Source organism: Squalius cephalus, assembly GCF_949319135.1.
Source record: "Squalius cephalus genome assembly, chromosome: 22".
NCBI lineage: Eukaryota > Metazoa > Chordata > Actinopteri > Cypriniformes > Leuciscidae > Squalius > Squalius cephalus.
Window position 1 is genome coordinate 16988465 of NC_137143.1, and position 22969 is coordinate 17011433.

General features: G+C 37.4%; 1 protein-coding gene across 1 annotated transcript in view; it reads left to right on the forward strand.

The window, feature by feature from the left end:
* The window catches only part of naaladl2 (N-acetylated alpha-linked acidic dipeptidase like 2), a 295368-nt gene that overhangs the window by 139822 nt on the left and 132577 nt on the right, over window positions 1–22969 (forward strand). Inside the window, exon 5 of the mRNA XM_079856568.1 lies at window positions 5876–6014. Coding sequence (XP_079712694.1) covers window positions 5876–6014 — 139 coding nt within the window. The remainder of the gene's footprint in view (window positions 1–5875; window positions 6015–22969) is intronic.

The following is a 22969-nucleotide window of genomic DNA, read 5'->3' on the forward strand; positions in this document are numbered from 1 at the left end:
TTATGTATTAATTAATTTGTTTTAGGATATTATTTTCAGTGAAGAGTGTAACTATTCAATATTCTCCTGATTTGATTATCCAACAAAACACAGAAAGTTTATCAATATATATATATTTTTTTGTTATGGAATTCACTTAAATGAATAAATGTAAATGATGTAAGATTTGACCTCAATGTACTCAACTTCTCTCACAAAGTGCTTTCCATCATCAAGGACGCATGAATAAAAGCATTTAGAATCTGAAAACAGACGAGAATCTTTAGACGTTACATCTATAATTTCCTGTTTCTATGTCTTTACATGAGTGTAGCAATGCAATACAGTAAGTGTCCATGGCTTCTTTTGCATTTAAATAGGTCATCATTGAAATTATTTCTCTCAAATAATTAAACATAATTCATGAAAAGATGTTCTGATACCTTTCTTTTGCAAAACATGCAATATTATAACATGGAGAACTAATGGTTTTATATTTTAGTTTTAGTTTTCATTAATATTCACTGAATGTTGACAGAAAGTGCCTTACGTTCATCAGCATACTGCAGATTCAATTGTTATGACTGTGTGATGAAGGTAACAGTGACTTTTAGGACCAATAGACTCTTGATTTGAATTCTAGCCCTGTACCAGGCACTCTTAGCTGTCATTTGTTTGGGAAGAGTTATTGATTTTCTTTAAAGCGAGTGCTTACTCTCAGTCTGCGAAGATCAAGCTTTTTGACTGCTCCTCTTCAGATAATTAGCCTAGAGAATGATGGCACTTTTGATCCGAGACCTTAATCTACAATCTCTGTCGCAATGCACGCTCCTGTGCTGACACAGCTCACTCTCACACAGTCCAAATGTAGATAATAATGCAAATTTGACTCTTGGCAGAAACACTTTTATAAGATTTTGAAAGGTTTATAGGGTACTTTTTTGTCTTCCTTCACAGTAAAACAAGAATTATGGCTCCTGATGTTTATGCTTTGCAGCATGCGACATTCATAACAAACAGCAAACCAATATCTCAAGTATAGCTCCAAAAACCCTTTCAATTCTCAATCCTGATCTTAGAATTGTACTTAGAATCCTTAGAATATAGTCTCAAACAGCTATATCACATATAGCTGCAAAACAGGCTGTTTAATGCAAGAAGTTCTGTAGTGAATGTGTCCATTGAGTCATTAACATAATATGATCAACAAGTGTACACTTAGCAGAGAACAGCCTTTTCCAACGTTGCTGTCTTGGTTCTGTTGGTGTCGTTCTATTTGCTTCTCTGTTTTCCCTACTCTTCAGCAGATTTCCCCAGGGTGCGCGGATGTTCCTGTCCTTCCCTGAAGGTGCTGAAATGGAAATATTTTAGGAGTATACACATTTCATGTATTTTCACGTAAATGTCTCCCCTGAGTAAATCAACAGATATGAACAGATTTTTTTTTCTGAAATAACGCTAATGTCACCCTCAAAACTAGATTTTGAAACAAGGCTATAGAAACTAGGCCTACATGTAGATATATAGGACAAACTCTTTACTGGAACAAGAAAAGTGTTTTTTTTTTTTTTTTTTTTTTTGAGTGAATTACAGTAAGCCTCAATCAGGGCAACAGCATTAAACTTGAAACAATTTGCACTAAATGGCACTAAAAACTAAAATAATTTATGTAATTGAGTAAAAGTAGCAACATTTAAGTAAAAATTCCACTTTGAAATAAATTAGATCGAATCAGTAAGTATATATATATATATATATATATATATATATATATATATATATATATATATATATATATATCCAAATTGCGTTATGGAATATACTGTATATATATATATATATATATATATATATATATATATATATATATATATATTCCACTTACTGATTTGATATGTGACCCCTGCTGGCAAAATGTGTCACATCGGGCAAATTTTCAAAGGTGAGTTATTGTTATTTTCATCCTTCATTTCATTCTGTATTAAAAAAAAAAAAAAAACTTCAAAATGATGTATGATTTTTTTGGATAAGACTAAACCAAATGACTGATCTACCCCTGTTTGAAGTCGATAGAGTCAGCAAAGTCAATTTTGAGAAAAACTGGGCTAAAATTTTCTGAAGGTTCCAAAACAAAATCACCTAGCAACCATACCTTAAAGGCCCACTGAAGTGCCTTGAAACGCGCAGCTTTGTATACACGTATATGTATATGATGCGTTGACGTCATTTCCACTGAAACAGGAACCTAAGGTGGGACATATTGAATGGCTCCTCCCCCTTTTCATATAGCCAATAGCGTTTAGTTTACCTCACAGACTGCAAGTCGTACTTGACAGCACCATGGGAGTGCTGGTGATACGTTGGATTCAATAGTAGAGGTGTGAATAAATTCTAGTCATTTAATTCCTAACCAATGTACAGTTGGGAATAAAAAAACGCAATAAAACTTGAGCAATCGAACACACATCTCCAACCAGTAGCATAATTTTATGTACAATATATGTGTACAATAACAATTTTCGGAAAAAATTACATTCCGATGTCAAGAAATCAATTTCAATAGTGCACTGGGTTTAATTTGCCATTTAATGAGATCTACTGTATGTTAGTGCCGAGAATTTTCATGTGAATAAATCCATAGATCCCGCGACTGTAACTTGTGTGCTTTCATGGGCTAGTGGTAATACGTTTCAAACGTTCATTTAAGACATAATCAGATCGCGCGAAAGGTACTCCTCTCAGAAAATGTACAGATAAAGATACTTTTTTATGTTTAATTGCTATTTGGAGCATTGGGATTGTTAGGCGAGGGCTTAATGAGCTCATTTGAAAACCTCAAATTCTACCAAAACTGACATTTTTCACTTGTTTTGCATGTAGCTCATAATTAGCCTGTGGGCATTCCGACTTATTTTGCCAGCACGACACACACACACACACACACACACACACACACACACAGTGTAAAATAGAAATTGAAAATAATTGTGTAAAATGTATATTTGCACAATGTATTATACAATTCTTTGTTAGATTACCTTAAATAAAATGTGTATCCATATTTATACTATTGGTATTTTTATTAATATTCCTAAAATTCATATTTTAAGTAAAAAAAAAAAAGAAATTCATTAAGATTGTGGTAAAGACTTACATTCACGCAAAACAAAAGTAATACCCGTGGCTCCTGACGATACATTGAGGTCTTATTAAGCAAAACGATCGGTCTATGCAAGAAACATGCCTGAAATTCACAGCCGCTGCAAACGATCCTGAGCACATTCACAACAGTCTGAAGCGCGAGCTTCCTGTCACATAATGACATGTGTGGAAGCAAACTCACTCGTGAGCTGATGCGGTGTTTGTTTACAACTGAGAAGGAGGACGCATGTGTTGTGTTGTTCATCAAAATCATACTTACTTGTGCTTATCATTGATGCATCAACCTACATATGCGTGATCTCAATCGGTAAGATTGACTTTTCAAAGATTCTCAACGTTTGAGTTCCTGCACATCTTTATGCGACATGAAACACGCTTTCAGACTGATGTGAATGCGCTCAGGACCGTTCGCCGAGGGTGTTGATTACAGATAATAATGTTCAATTTCTTCAACAGTATAATTGTTTCGGTTAATAAGACCTCATAAATATGTACATATTGCCTGTAAATATTTTGACCCTCAAAGTGACGGTAGACATTGACTTGCATTAAATACGAATCACCAAGGATTTGTGAAATCATGGTTTCAACAAAAAATCTTCTTATTGTTCAACCAAAGAAAAAGTCTCCTACATCTGGGATGGCCTGAGGGTGAGTAAATTAACAGCAAATGTTTTTTGAGGCCTTTAAATGTAGTTCCTTGACATTTATAAACATACTCGTTTGCTGTATATAATTTTAGTATCTTTAATAATTTGTTTGGGTTGAAGTAATTAGTGATCAGTTGTAATTACAGGTTTGGGAAAAGCAATAATGGAACAAATTAACATGAACGGATTTAATTTCAGTGAATTTAATAATGGCAACCCTACAAAAAAGTAATTAAAAAAATTAGTGGCAGGAAGATTATTGGCTAATTTCCTCTTGATCCTCTTTGAGACGCTGTGTGTATTAGAGACTGTAAGTAAATGTCAAGTGCTGTGTGTTTAGTTGTGGTCCTCTGTATTCCCGTGAAGGACAAGTTGTTGGCTCTTGTTGGCATTTAGCAAGAAGCATGATCCATGGCAGCATCATAAGCTGACACTCCCAAGCAACCGAAATACATACAAGGTGTTGATTGCTATCTAACAACACCCGTATTGAAAAGAAAAAGATTTCCAAGCCTGTTACAAGCCTAATTATCTTTATCGTGCATGGGGACTGGGTTCTGGCTGGCTTTTCATATGGATGTCAGGTGCTAGGGAGTTTCATTTGCACAACACCCAGTGGTGCATCTGCCTTCGCACCAAATGTGCCCGTCTGTTTGACACAGTCTAACCGCTGACACGGCTGGCACGATCAGCATAAATGATGTGCTGCTGCGCATATGGTATATGCCGTCATTAGTGAGATTTTCGACTAGATGTTCAAGGCAAACAGGGACCTTTGAACAGTGACTCAGATGATATAAATGTCTGCCATGTAAGACAGAAACATCCTCATTCTTTACCCCTGAAGAAAGGAGTATGCAGTTCAAATTTAGTCAAGTTGAGAATTATTTGCTCTACATTGAGGTCATTGATTTTTATGTGGGTGTTTCTTCAACTATGGACACTTTTGGCCCTGTGGACTCTTAGAAAATAAACTATCTTAAACACACTTTTCACTCTCCCTTGTTTATTTCACTTGTCTACTAACAGTGGATATGCAGGCATAACAGGAAACCTCTGTAATCTTTCTGAAACATGAACATATCCACATCTTAAATTATGTTTCATCTATAATGGCATTCTGTAGAAGTGACAGTTTTAAAACCTTCTTCATCTATTAAAAAAGTAGTATTTTAGCATTTTCGAATTACATACAGAATGTAGAATAATACTTCCATCCTTTTTGCATAATTTACCCAAATATATTGAATTAAATGACTGCAATAAAATATTATTTTCAGATAATATATCAGATAAGTAATACTAATAGTTTGCTTTCCCACATCACATGCCTCATATTTCATCATGGCCATCACTGACACGGTTGTCTTCTTGGTTGTGTGTGTGTGTGTGTGTATGTATATATATATATATATATATATATTTATATATTTATTTATTTATTTATTTATTTATTTATTTATTTTGGAAACAGGAAATCTGTACAAATCTGTAAATCTATATATAAATATATATTGTTATATTGTGGTTTTCATAAAGATACATTTGAATTCCTCCATTCCTGACTAGTTGAGGTGATGTGATAGATACTGTGGTTTGGCTAATTTAGCAGAGCTGTTGGAAGCTATAGTGAGAAGAGCTGCCCAGCGCTCCCAGCTGTTACGCCAAACACACTCAGATACTCACACAGACTGAGATGGCACAGATAGATCATTAATTACTCTTGCTATTATGATATTGTCCACCCACACCAGGGGCCAGAGAGAACTAGTAAACTCAAGAGACCTTGACTCACTGACTCCCACTAACTATTTGGATTGCACACTATTTCTTAGTCGAAGCACAGTACCAAATGTTATATTCATATCCTGTGGGGTCCAAATGTCTACAACCACTAGTGAAAATGCTTCTGTAAAATAGAAACATTTTAACAAAAAAAAAATCTATTTTACTGTGTTTTTGTTTAAATAAATGCCTTGGTTGAACATAAAATACTTTAAACGTCCCCAAACCTTTGACCAGTAAGTTCAAATTTTGTAAGTTCAAAATTGCCTTGTATTTAGAGTTTTCTCATCTCTCCACAGCTCTCTCTACTGGCAGAGGTGGGGTTTGGTGGCTCTCTTCTCTATGTGGATCCCTGTGATGCCTCGTTTGGGAATAAGACCTTTGGTGTGACCCTGAACCCAGGTGGGAACCCGTTTTCTCAAGAAAACTCCAGAGATGGTAAGTGTCTGCAACAGTGTCTCTTGTGAAACTGTAACCTTATTAAGATGGCATTAACACTTTATACTCTCATCAAACCTTTATTTAGATCATCCAGAAAGTATGACTATGAAATGTATGACATAGGGCAGCTAAGTTAGACAAGTGGAGAGAAAAAGATTTTTGTATTGTATCACTTTGCTTGACAGTGCAGTCATTAACTCATTTCCAGAGTGGTTATGGAGAAACTCATGAATCTATAAAATAGTTTCCCTTTTCCTTTTCACGGTAGAGTCTTTCTTCAATATTAATAATAATTAAAGCTGCAAGCAGCATTTATCGGGGTTCAAGCTATTAAGGCCTTTAAGGTTTTTAAGCACAAAAGCATCAAAAGTTATAAAGTATAAAGTTTATTTAGCAAGCATGTAACCACTGACATAATAGATGGAAAACACCATTTGCAGCCAATACAGGCAATGTACCATAAATATATGGTTTTAAAGCTTTTTAACAGTTATAGCTTCACCTATCGTCCGATCTCCATAAAATTTTGCACACTTGTTAATGATGTTATGTTATATATGCTCACATATGCTTTTTGTGAAGTTCTGAGTTTTCTTTTAGGATTTATAGGCTTTTTAGTGTATTTTACCATGCCCATTTTATAAATGACCCTATTACAGTCATCCAAATGCAAAAGTTAAACTTTTTTTCGCTAATTATTGATCTAGAGAGTTCAGAGAATTGTCCTAGACTGGTCTGGTTCCGATCGGGCGAAAAACCAGGGACTAGTTCGCAAAAGTAGGTTTTGGACAAAATGGGACATAGCAGAAATTTTTTCCTGCCTAAATCGAAATTGGAGATAGCCATTTTGTCCGCCTTAAGCCAGGGATCACGGTGTAAGACACTTGAGTCTGGGTCAAACGGTCTAAGAGTTATGATCAATGTTGTACTTTTGGTTGCTGTAGCGCCACCTATGGGCCAATTGGGGTCATACTCTGATAGGTTGTCCCCAAATTGAGTCCTACCATCTGGCCAGGTTTCAAGTCTCTAGGCCTTACGGTTTGGCCTGCACGATGCGTTTTACGAATCCTTACAATTACAATAGGGTTTCAGCATTTCATGCTTGAACCCCTAATAAAAGAAACCACATCTTTTTTTTTTTCAACAAGAAAGAAATCACATCAGGAAACAGTGAGTGAGTGATAGATAATTACTGTTTTTGGACGTCTTTGGTGCTGTACACTTAGACTACCTCGACGCTAATTAAAAATGTTTCATTTCAGACTTTTTTTTTTTTTTCAAATGATGAAAAAATTTACATATTCTAGTTTATGAAATTTAGAATAACTTAGTCTATTCATCTAAAAACAAAAATGACCCACTGATGACAATGTACCTGTGTGCAAGCAACACAGTGTGCTGTCCATGGTGCTGAAAGTCAACTATGTTCTGTGGTGCTGGAATCAAACGTCCTACAGTTAAAAGAAGTTTAATGTTTTTTTCTGTATTTAAGCATTCACAGATGACGAGCATCAATCAAGTTTTAAACTTATAGTGTGGGCGGTCCATGGTGCTGAAAGTAAAATGTGAATGTGCGGCTGTCCATGGTTCTGAAAATGAAACTACTGTATTTAAGAGTGCTGTTCATGACAGATGACCTCAGTGCAGCCCTGGCTGACCCTGGCTCTCTGCAGCGCAGGATCACTGGGATGTGTCATTACTGGAGTGATAGCGTGGGCTTACAGCAGGCCATGGAGTCAGGGCACAATGGGGCCTGCAAACAGATGTCTTAGCAGATGTTTCGCGCCTGTTCTCTCTTCAGCAAAGCCCTTTTTCAGAGCACTCTGCAGGAAACGAGAACCTGGTGAAGTTGCTGAACACTGTGATGTAAATTATTCAGCTGGACTATTGTCCTTGCAATTGTTTTGTTTGGCAATGAGAGAATATATGCAGTGTGCTCTGGTGAACCAATACACAGAACAGCAGGGGTCAGACTCATGTTATATTTATGCTGTCTTTATGATCCATAACGTAAGTTTACTTGTTGCTTAGTACTTTTGGACTTTTGTGTGTCTGTTTGTGTGCATATTATATATGCTGCAGACCATGATCTGTGGCTGTCGATGCGAATCCATGACTGTTGCATTCAATCAAAAACAAAGATTTCATCATAGAGAGGTTCGATAGATGTTGATAAATAATTTCTGAAATATTGCTTTCTTGGTTTTTCCAATATGAATTAATTATGAATAATGGTTATTCAGACCGCCTACTGGTAAACATATATCTAGCACATACCTAGCTGATGAAAAGTGTGGTAAAAATTTGGTTTGTAAGAGCTCATCTTTGCTTTGTTTAGGCCTAATTATCTGCTGTACAGTGATAGCTGTGTTATTTGCATTTTAATTTGAAATCTCTTTGTTGTACTGGCACACTACCTACTGGGACAGAAGTAGTTAAATTAAAGCAAAGGCCTGATAACATATTCTTACTTAGTCCCCTGCTAGATAACATTATTGTAACTCCATTGAGATAAATATTTACTGTGGAACGAATCAGCTACATCTGCAAAAATTAGCAAAGCCTTAAGCCAGACACTTTAAGTGATAGCAACTTAATTGATAGTTTTGCCTGTTTATTTGTCACAATTCTTTTTTATTTTCTCCCTCCCGTCTTAATACTCTGTAATTTGTTGAAGTAATATTCTGAGTTCAGTACAACTTAAGCTCAATGCACAGCATTTTTAATGTTGATTACCACAAAAATTGATTTTGACTTGACCCTCCTTTAAAAAAAGGCAAAAATCTGGATTACAGTGAGATGCATGCAATAAAAGTGAATGGGGCCAATCAATAAACATTAAATTACTCACTCTTTGAAATGTATAGCCACAAGATGATGAACAATACTGTTAACATGTTAACATTATTGTGAAAAAATCGCTTGACCTTTTCTGTGTAGTCCCCTTTCAAGTGGAACTCATCTGCGTCATGGTTTGACACTATGGGAACACTTCACATGAGCTGGTGTCTGAAGCATGTGTCTATACACACTAGGGCTGTGTTCGATACATCGATACGACGATGTATCATCACACACTACTTGTCAAAACGAGAATCGAAACAGCTGCTTTCTGTACTGATCCCGCAGCACGTGCGCAGCAGTGGACGCCGCTCGATTTGAATACAAGAACAGCATTTAAAACGGAGTGAAAATGTGCTGAAATTAATTAATAGAATTTAATTTATAGGCTAGAACAAGTTTTAATCTGACCCGCAGAGGAACATAACTGGGGTTGCCTGATATCAAGACACATAATCCCTCAATCAGAGCTTCACATTTGCGCAATACGGAAAGTGTTTTACTTACTTTTCTCAACCTGGCAACCATGTCCATGCGGGCTGTCTCCACTATGGATAAAAGTGCTGGCTTTCTGAAAACACCAGTAAGCTTGCAGTTTAGTGACCTCTTGTTCGATATTCTATTCACAGAAAAGTGAAGTACATCAAGTTTGTGTTTATTTACGGGCCTGAGAGAGATGACCTATATTGTTATACAGTGTTACAGAGGCCCTTCTTAATACAAAGTGCGACTGCCTAGACTGCCCTAGAAAAGCAAAAGACCTTAAGTTGCTAGAGTGCGGAACTGAGAAAAATGACTTTAAAGATTTTTAGTTGTCCCGCCAAATTAATTATAGGTAGGTCACTGGAAATCTGGCAAATAGATGTTTTAGTAATGAAAATTATATACATAAAAAAATCTTGAGCTCAAACTTGACTTTTGACCACTGTTTTAAAGTTACTGTACTCTGCCTTTGTATTGTCAGCAAAAATTGAGAAGTCATGCCAAGGCAAAAGGCAGTAACTTCCACATTATCAATATTTGGTTGCTGATCACCATTAACAAAATCATTATAGTAACACCTGTATAAAATCTAGTGATCATGGTATTTATTTTGTATGATTTACAATTATTTATAGCTATTTACTTATTGTTATCCTGTGCTTTGGTTGCATTCTGATGGCATTATTAATACATTTGACATGACAAAATACCTCCATAGATATATTAGTCCAACGTTGGCTCGATCGTGTTTAGGGCGGTGCTGAAGGTGCCGGCGAAGTTTTGGCACTCTGCCAGCTAGATGCATGAGTGTTTCAACCAGGTCCGGTACCCGAACTGGATGAGGCGGGGCTTTAGTTCTTTGTTGTATTCATCTGCTACGGCATGTGTAACATTTTTCTGTCAACTCTGCATAATCCTTCGCGATCGATATCGCACGTTTGTCGATGGAGCGGTTTCAGACCATACTAAATGTTCTGATGCATTTGTGCAGGACAAAAGCTCTGAGGACATCAGAAGTTAGAGGGACAGATGGCAGCTGTACGAAGTACACAGGCTACACCGTAATTTTAATTTTAATGGACAGTAAAACAAAGGCAGATAACCGTACAATCTGGTAGGTAGAACACCGGCACAGTAACTTCATATCCGTACCGTAACTCAATTTGAGCATTCCAAAACAAAGCCAAAGAGCGGTAACTGGAGTTACGGTGTTCTGCCTTGGTTTCTCATGGGCTTTTGGAAGTTACTGTTAAGACAACTCATTTTTTTTTTCGAAAAAACAACAGAATTGATTCAAGATACTCATCCACATGATAAAGGAGGTCTTGAATGTGCCAAAAATATAAATAACTCATTTTCGACCAAAAACGAAGTTACGGTCTATGTCTACGGCACTATAGTATGCAGTGTTTAATAAACAGCTGTTATACTAAATTCTGCTGAGGTGAAATTTATTGCAGACCCATATCGTGATATGGTATGGTGGCCTCTGTATCAGGATACATATCGTGACTTAGTTGCCAATAGTGTATCGCATCACAGAGACCGTAAATAGACGAATTGCATGTCGTGAGTTTTGTATGTTTGTTGAGTGCGTGTCTGTGAAAAACCACAAAATTGTAAACTTATGTGTGAATGACATTATTGACAGGAGTTAATCTGTATAATCAGAATATAGAGAGCGTGTGATGATGTGACACTGCTTTATTATGAGGATGATTCACAGCGTCTCTGTGTTGTTTATTTGGGAGCAGAGCAGGCTCAGTCAGTTCTTGAGGGGGCTGGCTGTGTTAATGTGAGCGTATCATTAATAAGCTCCTCTCCCGCCTGGCTCTCATCTCGAGGGATGAGGTTCAGACATCTGTGTCCTGTGATTCGATATCCCGTGTTTGCCGAGGCAGTGGTGGTGGATTTTGGTCATGTGGATTGCAGTTTAAGTTAAAGAGTTAAGCGGAGCTTGAGACGGGTGGTCCTTTTCTCTCACTCTATATCCCAACTCAACATTTTGGATTCGGAAAATCGCTCTCTGAATTCTTCCGATCCAAATAGAGTCCTGTTTATAAAAAATAATAAATAAATGCAAGATGTGTGCTTCCATGCGTGCCCTATTGATGTTGCTCCAGTGGGTGTGACAGATTTCGCACAAAATTATGTGTATTATATTATAAACAGTGGTGCACATAACTGGTGCACAGGTGCGCATGCATGGAAAAATAAACGAAACAAACGAAAATGTGGAGGGAAACGCTTTTGAGTGCCAACATTTTTGGGGACAGTTCGACAGCGCTTGAACACCGAATTGATTCCTCTATGACGTCAAATTAATGCCTAAAAGAACGAGCGCACATCGATGCTGGCGGGCGCGGTAAATTACTTCCGCAAGAGGATAACAGATCTACACGCGAGGAAATGGGAATTCGCGAGCTCATTTTAAACCCTACGCGCGCGCATGACATCTCATCTGCACGCAATACAAGCCCTCGCGCGCAAGGACATGTCTCGCATGATCATTCCCCACGCTCTCGTGCTTGATCTTCTCTCACCTGCTGCTTTTGCTCGCTCGAACACATTTATTTTATTTATTTATTTTTTAGTCGAGGGGCGGGACTTAAATGTCAAATTTAAATTTACCTCAAATGTCATTGGTTACTTCCCCTTTTCCGGAAGTCAGTTGTGATTGGACGCCTGTCCAATGACCCGTAATTCACTTGACTTGAGACATGAGACATCACTTAATTTGTTTTTATTTTATTTATTTATTTATTTATTTATTGTGGTTTATTAATGTGTAATGTGATTTAATGCATTGTTAATATGGTATAGATTCTTACCAGATACTTTATTAACAGGAAGTCTTAGGGGTACTAGTGATTGCATTCTTGTGTTGTTAAGAGATATTTACAGACAGTAATGACGCATTTCCATGGTTATTAGCATTCAGGTCCAAAACTTTGACGAGTGTCACAGAAATCGCACACAGAAATCCATCCTATAGCTTTGAGATCCATCAGGAAAAGCCACTCTCTTCATCATGCTACATGTTCATTTGTGTGAAGAAGCCCTTTGCTTGAGATGAGGTAAATAGCATTGCAGACAACATTAGCAAATCCATGATTATTTGGTTATCGATTACATTTTTATCGAGCTATCACGTTAATTTTTTTCAATCCACTGGTCACAATTGAAAGCCAAACTCAGAAATATATTGTATCCTATCCCTCTGGCAGGCAATAATTAATAAATGAAAGCAATGGAGCAGCGGCCAAATCAGTCAGCTAGACACAGGATTTTTCCTGACACGTTAATGCCATTTACATTCGGGTCCAGTCGGGTTCGAAAATAAATGCTGTTGGGTTGGACTCTGGTTTTATCGGGTCTTTTCGGATCGGGTTTTAAAAAATATATATAATTATGCACGTCTGGCAAGAAGTGATTCTGGTCAGGTACAGATTTAAGAGTTCAGGACGGTACCAGAGAAGCAGAACTGAGCACACCAACACATCCATATTAGGACAAGACCTGACAATGAACACAGAAAACACTAGTATAAAAATACACAAGATAACAACAGGCTAACAAGGGACAGGTGAAGGTAATTAATCGCTATGGGAACAACAAGGGTAACTGTCAACAAACAAGCCAGCTAAGGAAACAAAGGAAAACTGAACTGAACACAGGTAGTGAAACAACAGAACAATAGGAACAGAGACAACACTTCAACATAAGTCATTAAACTTAAAAAAGTAAAAAAAACAAGACCATAATTGTAACAAAATGTTGCCTCTGCTACTGACTGTTGAAGCTGAAGTACTAAAATTACTACAACTGAGGCTAAATATAATTAAAAAAAACTAACACATAACAAAAGCACATGACACAATTACTACGCATATTATTAACTGTAACACGTGCGCAGCAGTGGACGCCGCTCGATTTGAATACAAGAACAGCATTTAAAACGGAGTGAAAATGTGCTGAAATTAATTAATAGAATTTAATTTATAGGCTAGAACAAGTTTTAATCTGACCCGCAGAGGAACATAACTGGGGTTGCCTGATATCAAGACACATAATCCCTCAATCAGAGCTTCACATTTGCGCAATACGGAAAGTGTTTTACTTACTTTTCTCAACCTGGCAACCATGTCCATGCGGGCTGTCTCCACTATGGATAAAAGTGCTGGCTTTCTGAAAACACCAGTAAGCTTGCAGTTTAGTGACCTCTTGTTCGATATTCTATTCACAGAAAAGTGAAGTACATCAAGTTTGTGTTTATTTACGGGCCTGAGAGAGATGACCTATATTGTTATACAGTGTTACAGAGGCCCTTCTTAATACAAAGTGCGACTGCCTAGACTGCCCTAGAAAAGCAAAAGACCTTAAGTTGCTAGAGTGCGGAACTGAGAAAAATGACTTTAAAGATTTTTAGTTGTCCCGCCAAATTAATTATAGGTAGGTCACTGGAAATCTGGCAAATAGATGTTTTAGTAATGAAAATTATATACATAAAAAAATCTTGAGCTCAAACTTGACTTTTGACCACTGTTTTAAAGTTACTGTACTCTGCCTTTGTATTGTCAGCAAAAATTGAGAAGTCATGCCAAGGCAAAAGGCAGTAACTTCCACATTATCAATATTTGGTTGCTGATCACCATTAACAAAATCATTATAGTAACACCTGTATAAAATCTAGTGATCATGGTATTTATTTTGTATGATTTACAATTATTTATAGCTATTTACTTATTGTTATCCTGTGCTTTGGTTGCATTCTGATGGCATTATTAATACATTTGACATGACAAAATACCTCCATAGATATATTAGTCCAACGTTGGCTCGATCGTGTTTAGGGCGGTGCTGAAGGTGCCGGCGAAGTTTTGGCACTCTGCCAGCTAGATGCATGAGTGTTTCAACCAGGTCCGGTACCCGAACTGGATGAGGCGGGGCTTTAGTTCTTTGTTGTATTCATCTGCTACGGCATGTGTAACATTTTTCTGTCAACTCTGCATAATCCTTCGCGATCGATATCGCACGTTTGTCGATGGAGCGGTTTCAGACCATACTAAATGTTCTGATGCATTTGTGCAGGACAAAAGCTCTGAGGACATCAGAAGTTAGAGGGACAGATGGCAGCTGTACGAAGTACACAGGCTACACCGTAATTTTAATTTTAATGGACAGTAAAACAAAGGCAGATAACCGTACAATCTGGTAGGTAGAACACCGGCACAGTAACTTCATATCCGTACCGTAACTCAATTTGAGCATTCCAAAACAAAGCCAAAGAGCGGTAACTGGAGTTACGGTGTTCTGCCTTGGTTTCTCATGGGCTTTTGGAAGTTACTGTTAAGACAACTCATTTTTTTTTTCGAAAAAACAACAGAATTGATTCAAGATACTCATCCACATGATAAAGGAGGTCTTGAATGTGCCAAAAATATAAATAACTCATTTTCGACCAAAAACGAAGTTACGGTCTATGTCTACGGCACTATAGTATGCAGTGTTTAATAAACAGCTGTTATACTAAATTCTGCTGAGGTGAAATTTATTGCAGACCCATATCGTGATATGGTATGGTGGCCTCTGTATCAGGATACATATCGTGACTTAGTTGCCAATAGTGTATCGCATCACAGAGACCGTAAATAGACGAATTGCATGTCGTGAGTTTTGTATGTTTGTTGAGTGCGTGTCTGTGAAAAACCACAAAATTGTAAACTTATGTGTGAATGACATTATTGACAGGAGTTAATCTGTATAATCAGAATATAGAGAGCGTGTGATGATGTGACACTGCTTTATTATGAGGATGATTCACAGCGTCTCTGTGTTGTTTATTTGGGAGCAGAGCAGGCTCAGTCAGTTCTTGAGGGGGCTGGCTGTGTTAATGTGAGCGTATCATTAATAAGCTCCTCTCCCGCCTGGCTCTCATCTCGAGGGATGAGGTTCAGACATCTGTGTCCTGTGATTCGATATCCCGTGTTTGCCGAGGCAGTGGTGGTGGATTTTGGTCATGTGGATTGCAGTTTAAGTTAAAGAGTTAAGCGGAGCTTGAGACGGGTGGTCCTTTTCTCTCACTCTATATCCCAACTCAACATTTTGGATTCGGAAAATCGCTCTCTGAATTCTTCCGATCCAAATAGAGTCCTGTTTATAAAAAATAATAAATAAATGCAAGATGTGTGCTTCCATGCGTGCCCTATTGATGTTGCTCCAGTGGGTGTGACAGATTTCGCACAAAATTATGTGTATTATATTATAAACAGTGGTGCACATAACTGGTGCACAGGTGCGCATGCATGGAAAAATAAACGAAACAAACGAAAATGTGGAGGGAAACGCTTTTGAGTGCCAACATTTTTGGGGACAGTTCGACAGCGCTTGAACACCGAATTGATTCCTCTATGACGTCAAATTAATGCCTAAAAGAACGAGCGCACATCGATGCTGGCGGGCGCGGTAAATTACTTCCGCAAGAGGATAACAGATCTACACGCGAGGAAATGGGAATTCGCGAGCTCATTTTAAACCCTACGCGCGCGCATGACATCTCATCTGCACGCAATACAAGCCCTCGCGCGCAAGGACATGTCTCGCATGATCATTCCCCACGCTCTCGTGCTTGATCTTCTCTCACCTGCTGCTTTTGCTCGCTCGAACACATTTATTTTATTTATTTATTTTTTAGTCGAGGGGCGGGACTTAAATGTCAAATTTAAATTTACCTCAAATGTCATTGGTTACTTCCCCTTTTCCGGAAGTCAGTTGTGATTGGACGCCTGTCCAATGACCCGTAATTCACTTGACTTGAGACATGAGACATCACTTAATTTGTTTTTATTTTATTTATTTATTTATTTATTTATTGTGGTTTATTAATGTGTAATGTGATTTAATGCATTGTTAATATGGTATAGATTCTTACCAGATACTTTATTAACAGGAAGTCTTAGGGGTACTAGTGATTGCATTCTTGTGTTGTTAAGAGATATTTACAGACAGTAATGACGCATTTCCATGGTTATTAGCATTCAGGTCCAAAACTTTGACGAGTGTCACAGAAATCGCACACAGAAATCCATCCTATAGCTTTGAGATCCATCAGGAAAAGCCACTCTCTTCATCATGCTACATGTTCATTTGTGTGAAGAAGCCCTTTGCTTGAGATGAGGTAAATAGCATTGCAGACAACATTAGCAAATCCATGATTATTTGGTTATCGATTACATTTTTATCGAGCTATCACGTTAATTTTTTTCAATCCACTGGTCACAATTGAAAGCCAAACTCAGAAATATATTGTATCCTATCCCTCTGGCAGGCAATAATTAATAAATGAAAGCAATGGAGCAGCGGCCAAATCAGTCAGCTAGACACAGGATTTTTCCTGACACGTTAATGCCATTTACATTCGGGTCCAGTCGGGTTCGAAAATAAATGCTGTTGGGTTGGACTCTGGTTTTATCGGGTCTTTTCGGATCGGGTTTTAAAAAATATATATAATTATGCACGTCTGGCAAGAAGTGATTCTGGTCAGGTACAGATTTAAGAGTTCAGGACGGTACCAGAGAAGCAGAACTGAGCACACCAACACATCCATATTAGGACAAGACCTGACAATGAACACAGAAAACACTAGTATAAAAATACACAAGATAACAACAGGCTAACAAGGGACAGGTGAAGGTAATTAATCGCTATGGGAACAACAAGGGTAACTGTCAACAAACAAGCCAGCTAAGGAAACAAAGGAAAACTGAACTGAACACAGGTAGTGAAACAACAGAACAATAGGAACAGAGACAACACTTCAACATAAGTCATTAAACTTAAAAAAGTAAAAAAAACAAGACCATAATTGTAACAAAATGTTGCCTCTGCTACTGACTGTTGAAGCTGAAGTACTAAAATTACTACAACTGAGGCTAAATATAATTAAAAAAAACTAACACATAACAAAAGCACATGACACAATTACTACGCATATTATTGTAAGAAAACAAAGGACAAAGCAAAAATGTATTTTATGCCACAACTGCGGTCAAATGAGCTATACTTATTATACTACGCCATTATTTTACATTCTGAGACAAGTTCCAGGTTTTTACTGATTTCAAGAACCCTCCCATGTGATCCTACATGCTATAGCCTACTTACTACACCTGGCTCAATAAATCGAAGTGACAGCCTCGGTGACAACATAAACAAAACTGTGTGCACCTGTCTTTAGATGTCAAGATTCATTCCAGGATCTTGTTTGCTTATGATTTGTGAATGAAACAAAACAAATAACATGATGCCTTTAAGGAAGCATTTTTCTCTAATCGCAAAAATAGCGAAATAGGAGGCCATCCGCATTGATTGAATCAGAAATGCTTTGTGTACCTAAATTGTGGCCTCTGGAGAACAAGTGCTGTGCAGTTTTATTGAGCCATGACTCTTTCTTATTTATTTTGTTTATTTTGGATAAATTGTCCTGTCCTCCTGGTTGGGAAATGAGTCTAAAAGGTGCTGAAGGACATAAAGGGAGTGCTGACGTATAAAGCATTGCTTTCTTTATTAGTCTCTGCTCTGCTGGCTCGCTGCATTTAAAAAAAAAATGTATTACATAATTTGGTTAACCTTTAAAGCCAGGCACATATCTGAGGAAGAGATATGAAATATGTGGGTGACTTCAAAAAAATAATTTTACATGTTAATTTCAAGTTGCTGACAGGTGCTTTTATTCACATGGAACAAATTGTGTCCCCTGTGTTTTTTTAGAAACCTTGTTGAAGTGAAAAGAAGCCTTTGAATGGAAATGTAGTCATTTGCATATTTATTTAAATACGCCACTGCTTTGGGACTCATGTAGGAGTCTTTAATGAACAAATGCTTGCCACTGCTGTCAGGAAGAGAAACGTCCTCTGTGCAATGTCACTCAAAACCATCACATTGTGTCCCAACTCTCCCCTCGGTCTAGCTTCTCCTGTGGGTATCTCTGTTTTACGCCCTCTTTCTTTCTCTTTATTTATTTTTACATGTTGTCATTTCCCTCTGCCCTCTGTTTCTATTCATGCAGGAGTTGAACCTACAGTGTAAAAAAACCAATAGATGTAAACAATGAACACTGTCCTACAAGGATAGCAGATGATTTGTTTGAAGAGAAGCTGACAAGGTTACTTTGAGAGACAGCAGAACTCACCGAAAGGCAGATGCTATAGATTTCAAGGTTTTTTTATTTGTTTCTTTTTTTTTTTTCACCCACTCTTTAGCTTGTTTAGTAATGTATTGTCTGTTCATTCATATTACCAGTAATGTTGTGCTCCAGCAATTCAATTTGTTCCAAACGAAGCACCAGCAGCCCTTCAGGGGAACACACAATTGTGGCGTTTTGTTCCTGAATGAATCAGTGCTTTTGAATCAATTGCTTTGAGTGGATGATTCAATGACTCACTCATAAAGACAGACTGGTAACCTGCAGAAAATATTCATTTAAAAATCCCCACCACTAATGCACAGACTGACAGTCTGAGTGGAGCGGGCTGTGTATTAGAATTTAGAGTTAGAACTATGCATTTTATAGTTAATTTCATTATCGTTCAAAAGTTTGGGGATTACGTTTTTTTTTTTTTTATTGTTATTTATTTGTTTTAATTGAGCGCTAAATCAGCATATTAGAATGATTACTGAAGGATCGTGTGACACTGAATGCTGGAGTAATGGCTGCTTTGCCATCATAGGCATAAATACAATTTTAAAATAGAAATATTGTCAAATTGAATATTTCACAAAACTGTTTTACAATATTTTTGATCAAATAAATGCAGCCGTGGTAAGCATAAGATTTTAGATGCACGATATATCGGCCACAATATCGGTATCGGCCGATATATGTTCATTTTACATGTTATCGGCCCTATAAGAACATTTGGCCGATATATTAAAGCCGATAAGTAATGGATTATTTCCTTCAGCTGAGACACTTCAGATCCTCACTGTTCGCCATGATGGTTTTAAATTGCTTGAAATATGATTGTAATCACTTCAAAAATGGAAAATACAGTTAAGTGCAACATGTGCAACGCAAGTCTGTCATATAGGGTACATATAATTATAATGAGAACATTAGAATTATGTGCTTGGGACATGGATTTTAATGGTGAGACTTTTGTTTTTGTAATCAGGCTCTCAGAAATTATATAAAAATTTGGATTTAGATTTATCGGCCAATATATTGGTTATCGGCTTTCAAATATAAAGAAATATCGGTTATCGATATCGGATAAAATTTTCATCGATGAAAAGATTAGTTTGTGCCACGAAAATACAGCAGATTTTTTTTTGCCATATTTACATTTTTATTCACTAAAGTTCCAGCTTGTGACTTCATGTTACAGTTGCCCAGTCTTTAACTTAACTCATTCCGCTTTTTATCATTTGCATCCATTTGTACGGTCCTATTAGGTACTTTTTTTTGCATCTGTGCAGAAAGACGCAAAGCACAACAGAATAAGAATAAAGCGCTGCAACGTATGATTACATTTGAAGAACTTCTTTGTATAGTAATTATACTTGAAGCAGTGGTTCATTTACTTGATGAGTAGCTTGATTACTTCGGCTGGAGGCGCTTTTTAAGGCACCGTTCATTAAAGGAATGCTTTACTGCAGTGACGCCCTTTCCTGCATCTTGGAGTTGATCCTCATGTGTTCTCTTTCCTTTCTACCCCTAAAACCAATGAGCATTTGGAATGCACTCAGGCTGAAAATTGCCTTTTCTACCATCACTATCATTTGATTGGTATTCCAGCTAATAGACATGCAAATAAAACAGAGGGTACATCGCACTCCAGACAGAAATGTGGCACTTGGTCAATAACATTATGGAAATGTTGCTTCTACTTCTTCAGCTCTTTGTGTGAGCATGATAGCGCTGTTTCCAAAGTGCACAAGGGCCTTAAGTTGAGGAAATTACTCTGCCGTCTACATTTTCTCAATAGCGGCACTTCTGTCCATTTGGCGTGATTAATATGTCAGTCTCATGTTGAACCGTCATCGCCAATGTAATGCATTTTTGAGTAGTCTTTTTTAGTCTACTCTTCCTCGAGGTCTGAAAGCGGTGAACATGGGGTAATTCAACGTATCATGGGGATGTTTTTAAGGTTTCTACTGAAATAAAGGACTGTCACTCACAGCATTTGAGAATTTGTGAATGACATTTTGAAGGTTTAGATGTGTTTTTCATGGAGGATGGGTGGGCAGCAGCACTGCAGGCCGTAAGCTTTCTGCCATCTCTTTCAGAAGGTCGGGGCTGCCCCCTGCCTGGGCCGGCTAGGGCTGTCTTATCTCATCTGCAGAGGATGGGAGGGATGCTTAGTTTGTCCTGTTGCTCAGACCCCTGCTGTTGAACACCGTGCCAGAAACGTGGCCCCAGTCAGATGGCTGTAGGTTTGCCCTTATTGCACTGAGGAAGGAACGTAATGAAATATAAATAGCTGTATTTGGCACAGAAAACATGGACACAGTTCACATAACCAAGGCTTTAAATGAATCCAGCTCCTCTTGTGCTGCTGATTTGCTGTAGGGGTACACAAGAAAATATTAGTATTGACGGAAAAATAACTCTCATAGTCTGTTTGGACTCGTTTACTAGCTCATAAACACACTTTAAGTTTCATTGAAGTCTCATATTGTTTATTCATGAGTTTTCCTCATCTTTTGAAAACTGATTGTTTGTTTGTTTATCAAAGTTGCCATACTTTATTATTGTAAGTGCCTATGAGTTTGGATTTAAGTTTTTGTGAAAGAGATGATAGAAACAAAAATAATATTTTACTATTGAATGACTAAATTACTATTATTTTCAAACATGCTGCATTAGGATTTCTTGGATCTTTAACATAAAGAACATAAAGCTAATTTCAACAAACATGAGGGTTAATATCTTTGTTAAAATTCATTTACCTTTTTGACATGCTCTACTTGGTCAACATTTCAGTGTTTGTGACTTTGTAATGAGAATTTCTGCATCCATTCAAGCACCAAAAACTATTTTTATCTTTTGTTCTTCTCAGTTACAAACACATCAAATAGCTGAACGATTAACAGTAATAGGTCAAATGTAATAGTAAAACATACTGACCGCTATTACTCCTCGGATTTTGGTAGGAATTCAGGCTAAAGTCCAAATGATAATTTATTAATCAGTAATTAATCAATAATTGATAAATATAAATAATTGATTTAATTATTTGTTTGTTTTTTGATTGATTGATTGGTTGGTTGCAAATTGCATTTGGTTATTAGAATTAAAATGGCCTCTGGCTGATCGGAGTACAAAAAGAAATGCTTGGTTGGATAGTTTGGGGAAAACAGCTTTAGTGTTATAAATCTGTGAGAAAGACCATGTGATTTCTCTTGATCACAATGTTTCTCTGCTTTTAGTGAACTGCAAAAGTCAGCCCAGTATTTATAGAATTACCTAGTCCTAATGTTATTTACTTTTGTCCAGCACTGCTGCTGTCAAGCCGCCTCTCACTCATGAACCTTGCCTGCAGGGCCCGGCCCTTTCCATATATCCTGAGAGACATGGCCACAGTTTAGCCTCTGCAAATAGGGAATAATTTTACCAGACAAGAATTTACAGTTTTGCCTCTCTGCGAGCCCTCTGGCTCTGAATCCTGAATCCATTCCTCTCTTAGCATGCTGAGTGTGTGCGGCGATTATGGCTTTAGCCGGAAGCCTCTACCTCACAAAATGGGCAGTAATGAAGAAGGCAGTGTGCTCACTTTGAGCAGAAATGTGTGTGTTTGTGTGAAAGAGAGTGTGTTTTAACAACATTGTTGTGAGATGTGCAGCCGACTGGAGACTTCTTGTCTGATGCCCTGTGGTCTAAAAACTCACTTTCAGTTCATAATGCAACTGCTTTTTTGCCCCTCAAGAGCAGCTGTATTCACCAACATTTATAGATGTTAGATTCAGAGGTCGCGTTAGACTTCTGCAGTGTCCGTCATTTTGACGGACAGGGTCGTAAAAATGTCATCATAATCTATTATTTCCTGTTATTTTAATTTTATTTAGGACAAGCATGTAGGGTAGATTATGCATTTATTTATTTATGAATACATCACTTTTCAGGTCTCATTATGAATGTTTGTCCAATAAATCGCTATAAGCTTTGAGCTTTGTTACTTTTGATATGAAACAAAGTCTCAGCTTTCAAACTCTGTCCATTTTATCACAAAATTCAAACAAATACCGTTTTGACGCTCTTTAATGTGGCGCGAGAGGTCATTGTAGCACCTCAGTTCAAGCGAAGTGAAGCGCAAGTGAACGTGATCATCCCTTCCCCTTTAGAACGAGATAAACATAAATGGACATCAGAAAATATGTTGAAAGATATAGTCAAACTTACCGAAATCCGTATCATCTCTGTCATGTAATCGCTCAATCAATGTTTCATCCACAGAAAGACTTTAATAAAACAGCCACGGAACTCAGAAAAGCCATTCGGTGACCATGAAAGTGGTAGTCAGATCAAGAGCGCACTTGATAGTCAGCAAGAGCGTACTTACCAACAAGTGGACAGGGTTGAGAATTACAGTTAAAAGTTACAATAGATCACCCTCAGTGTCATCTGTCAA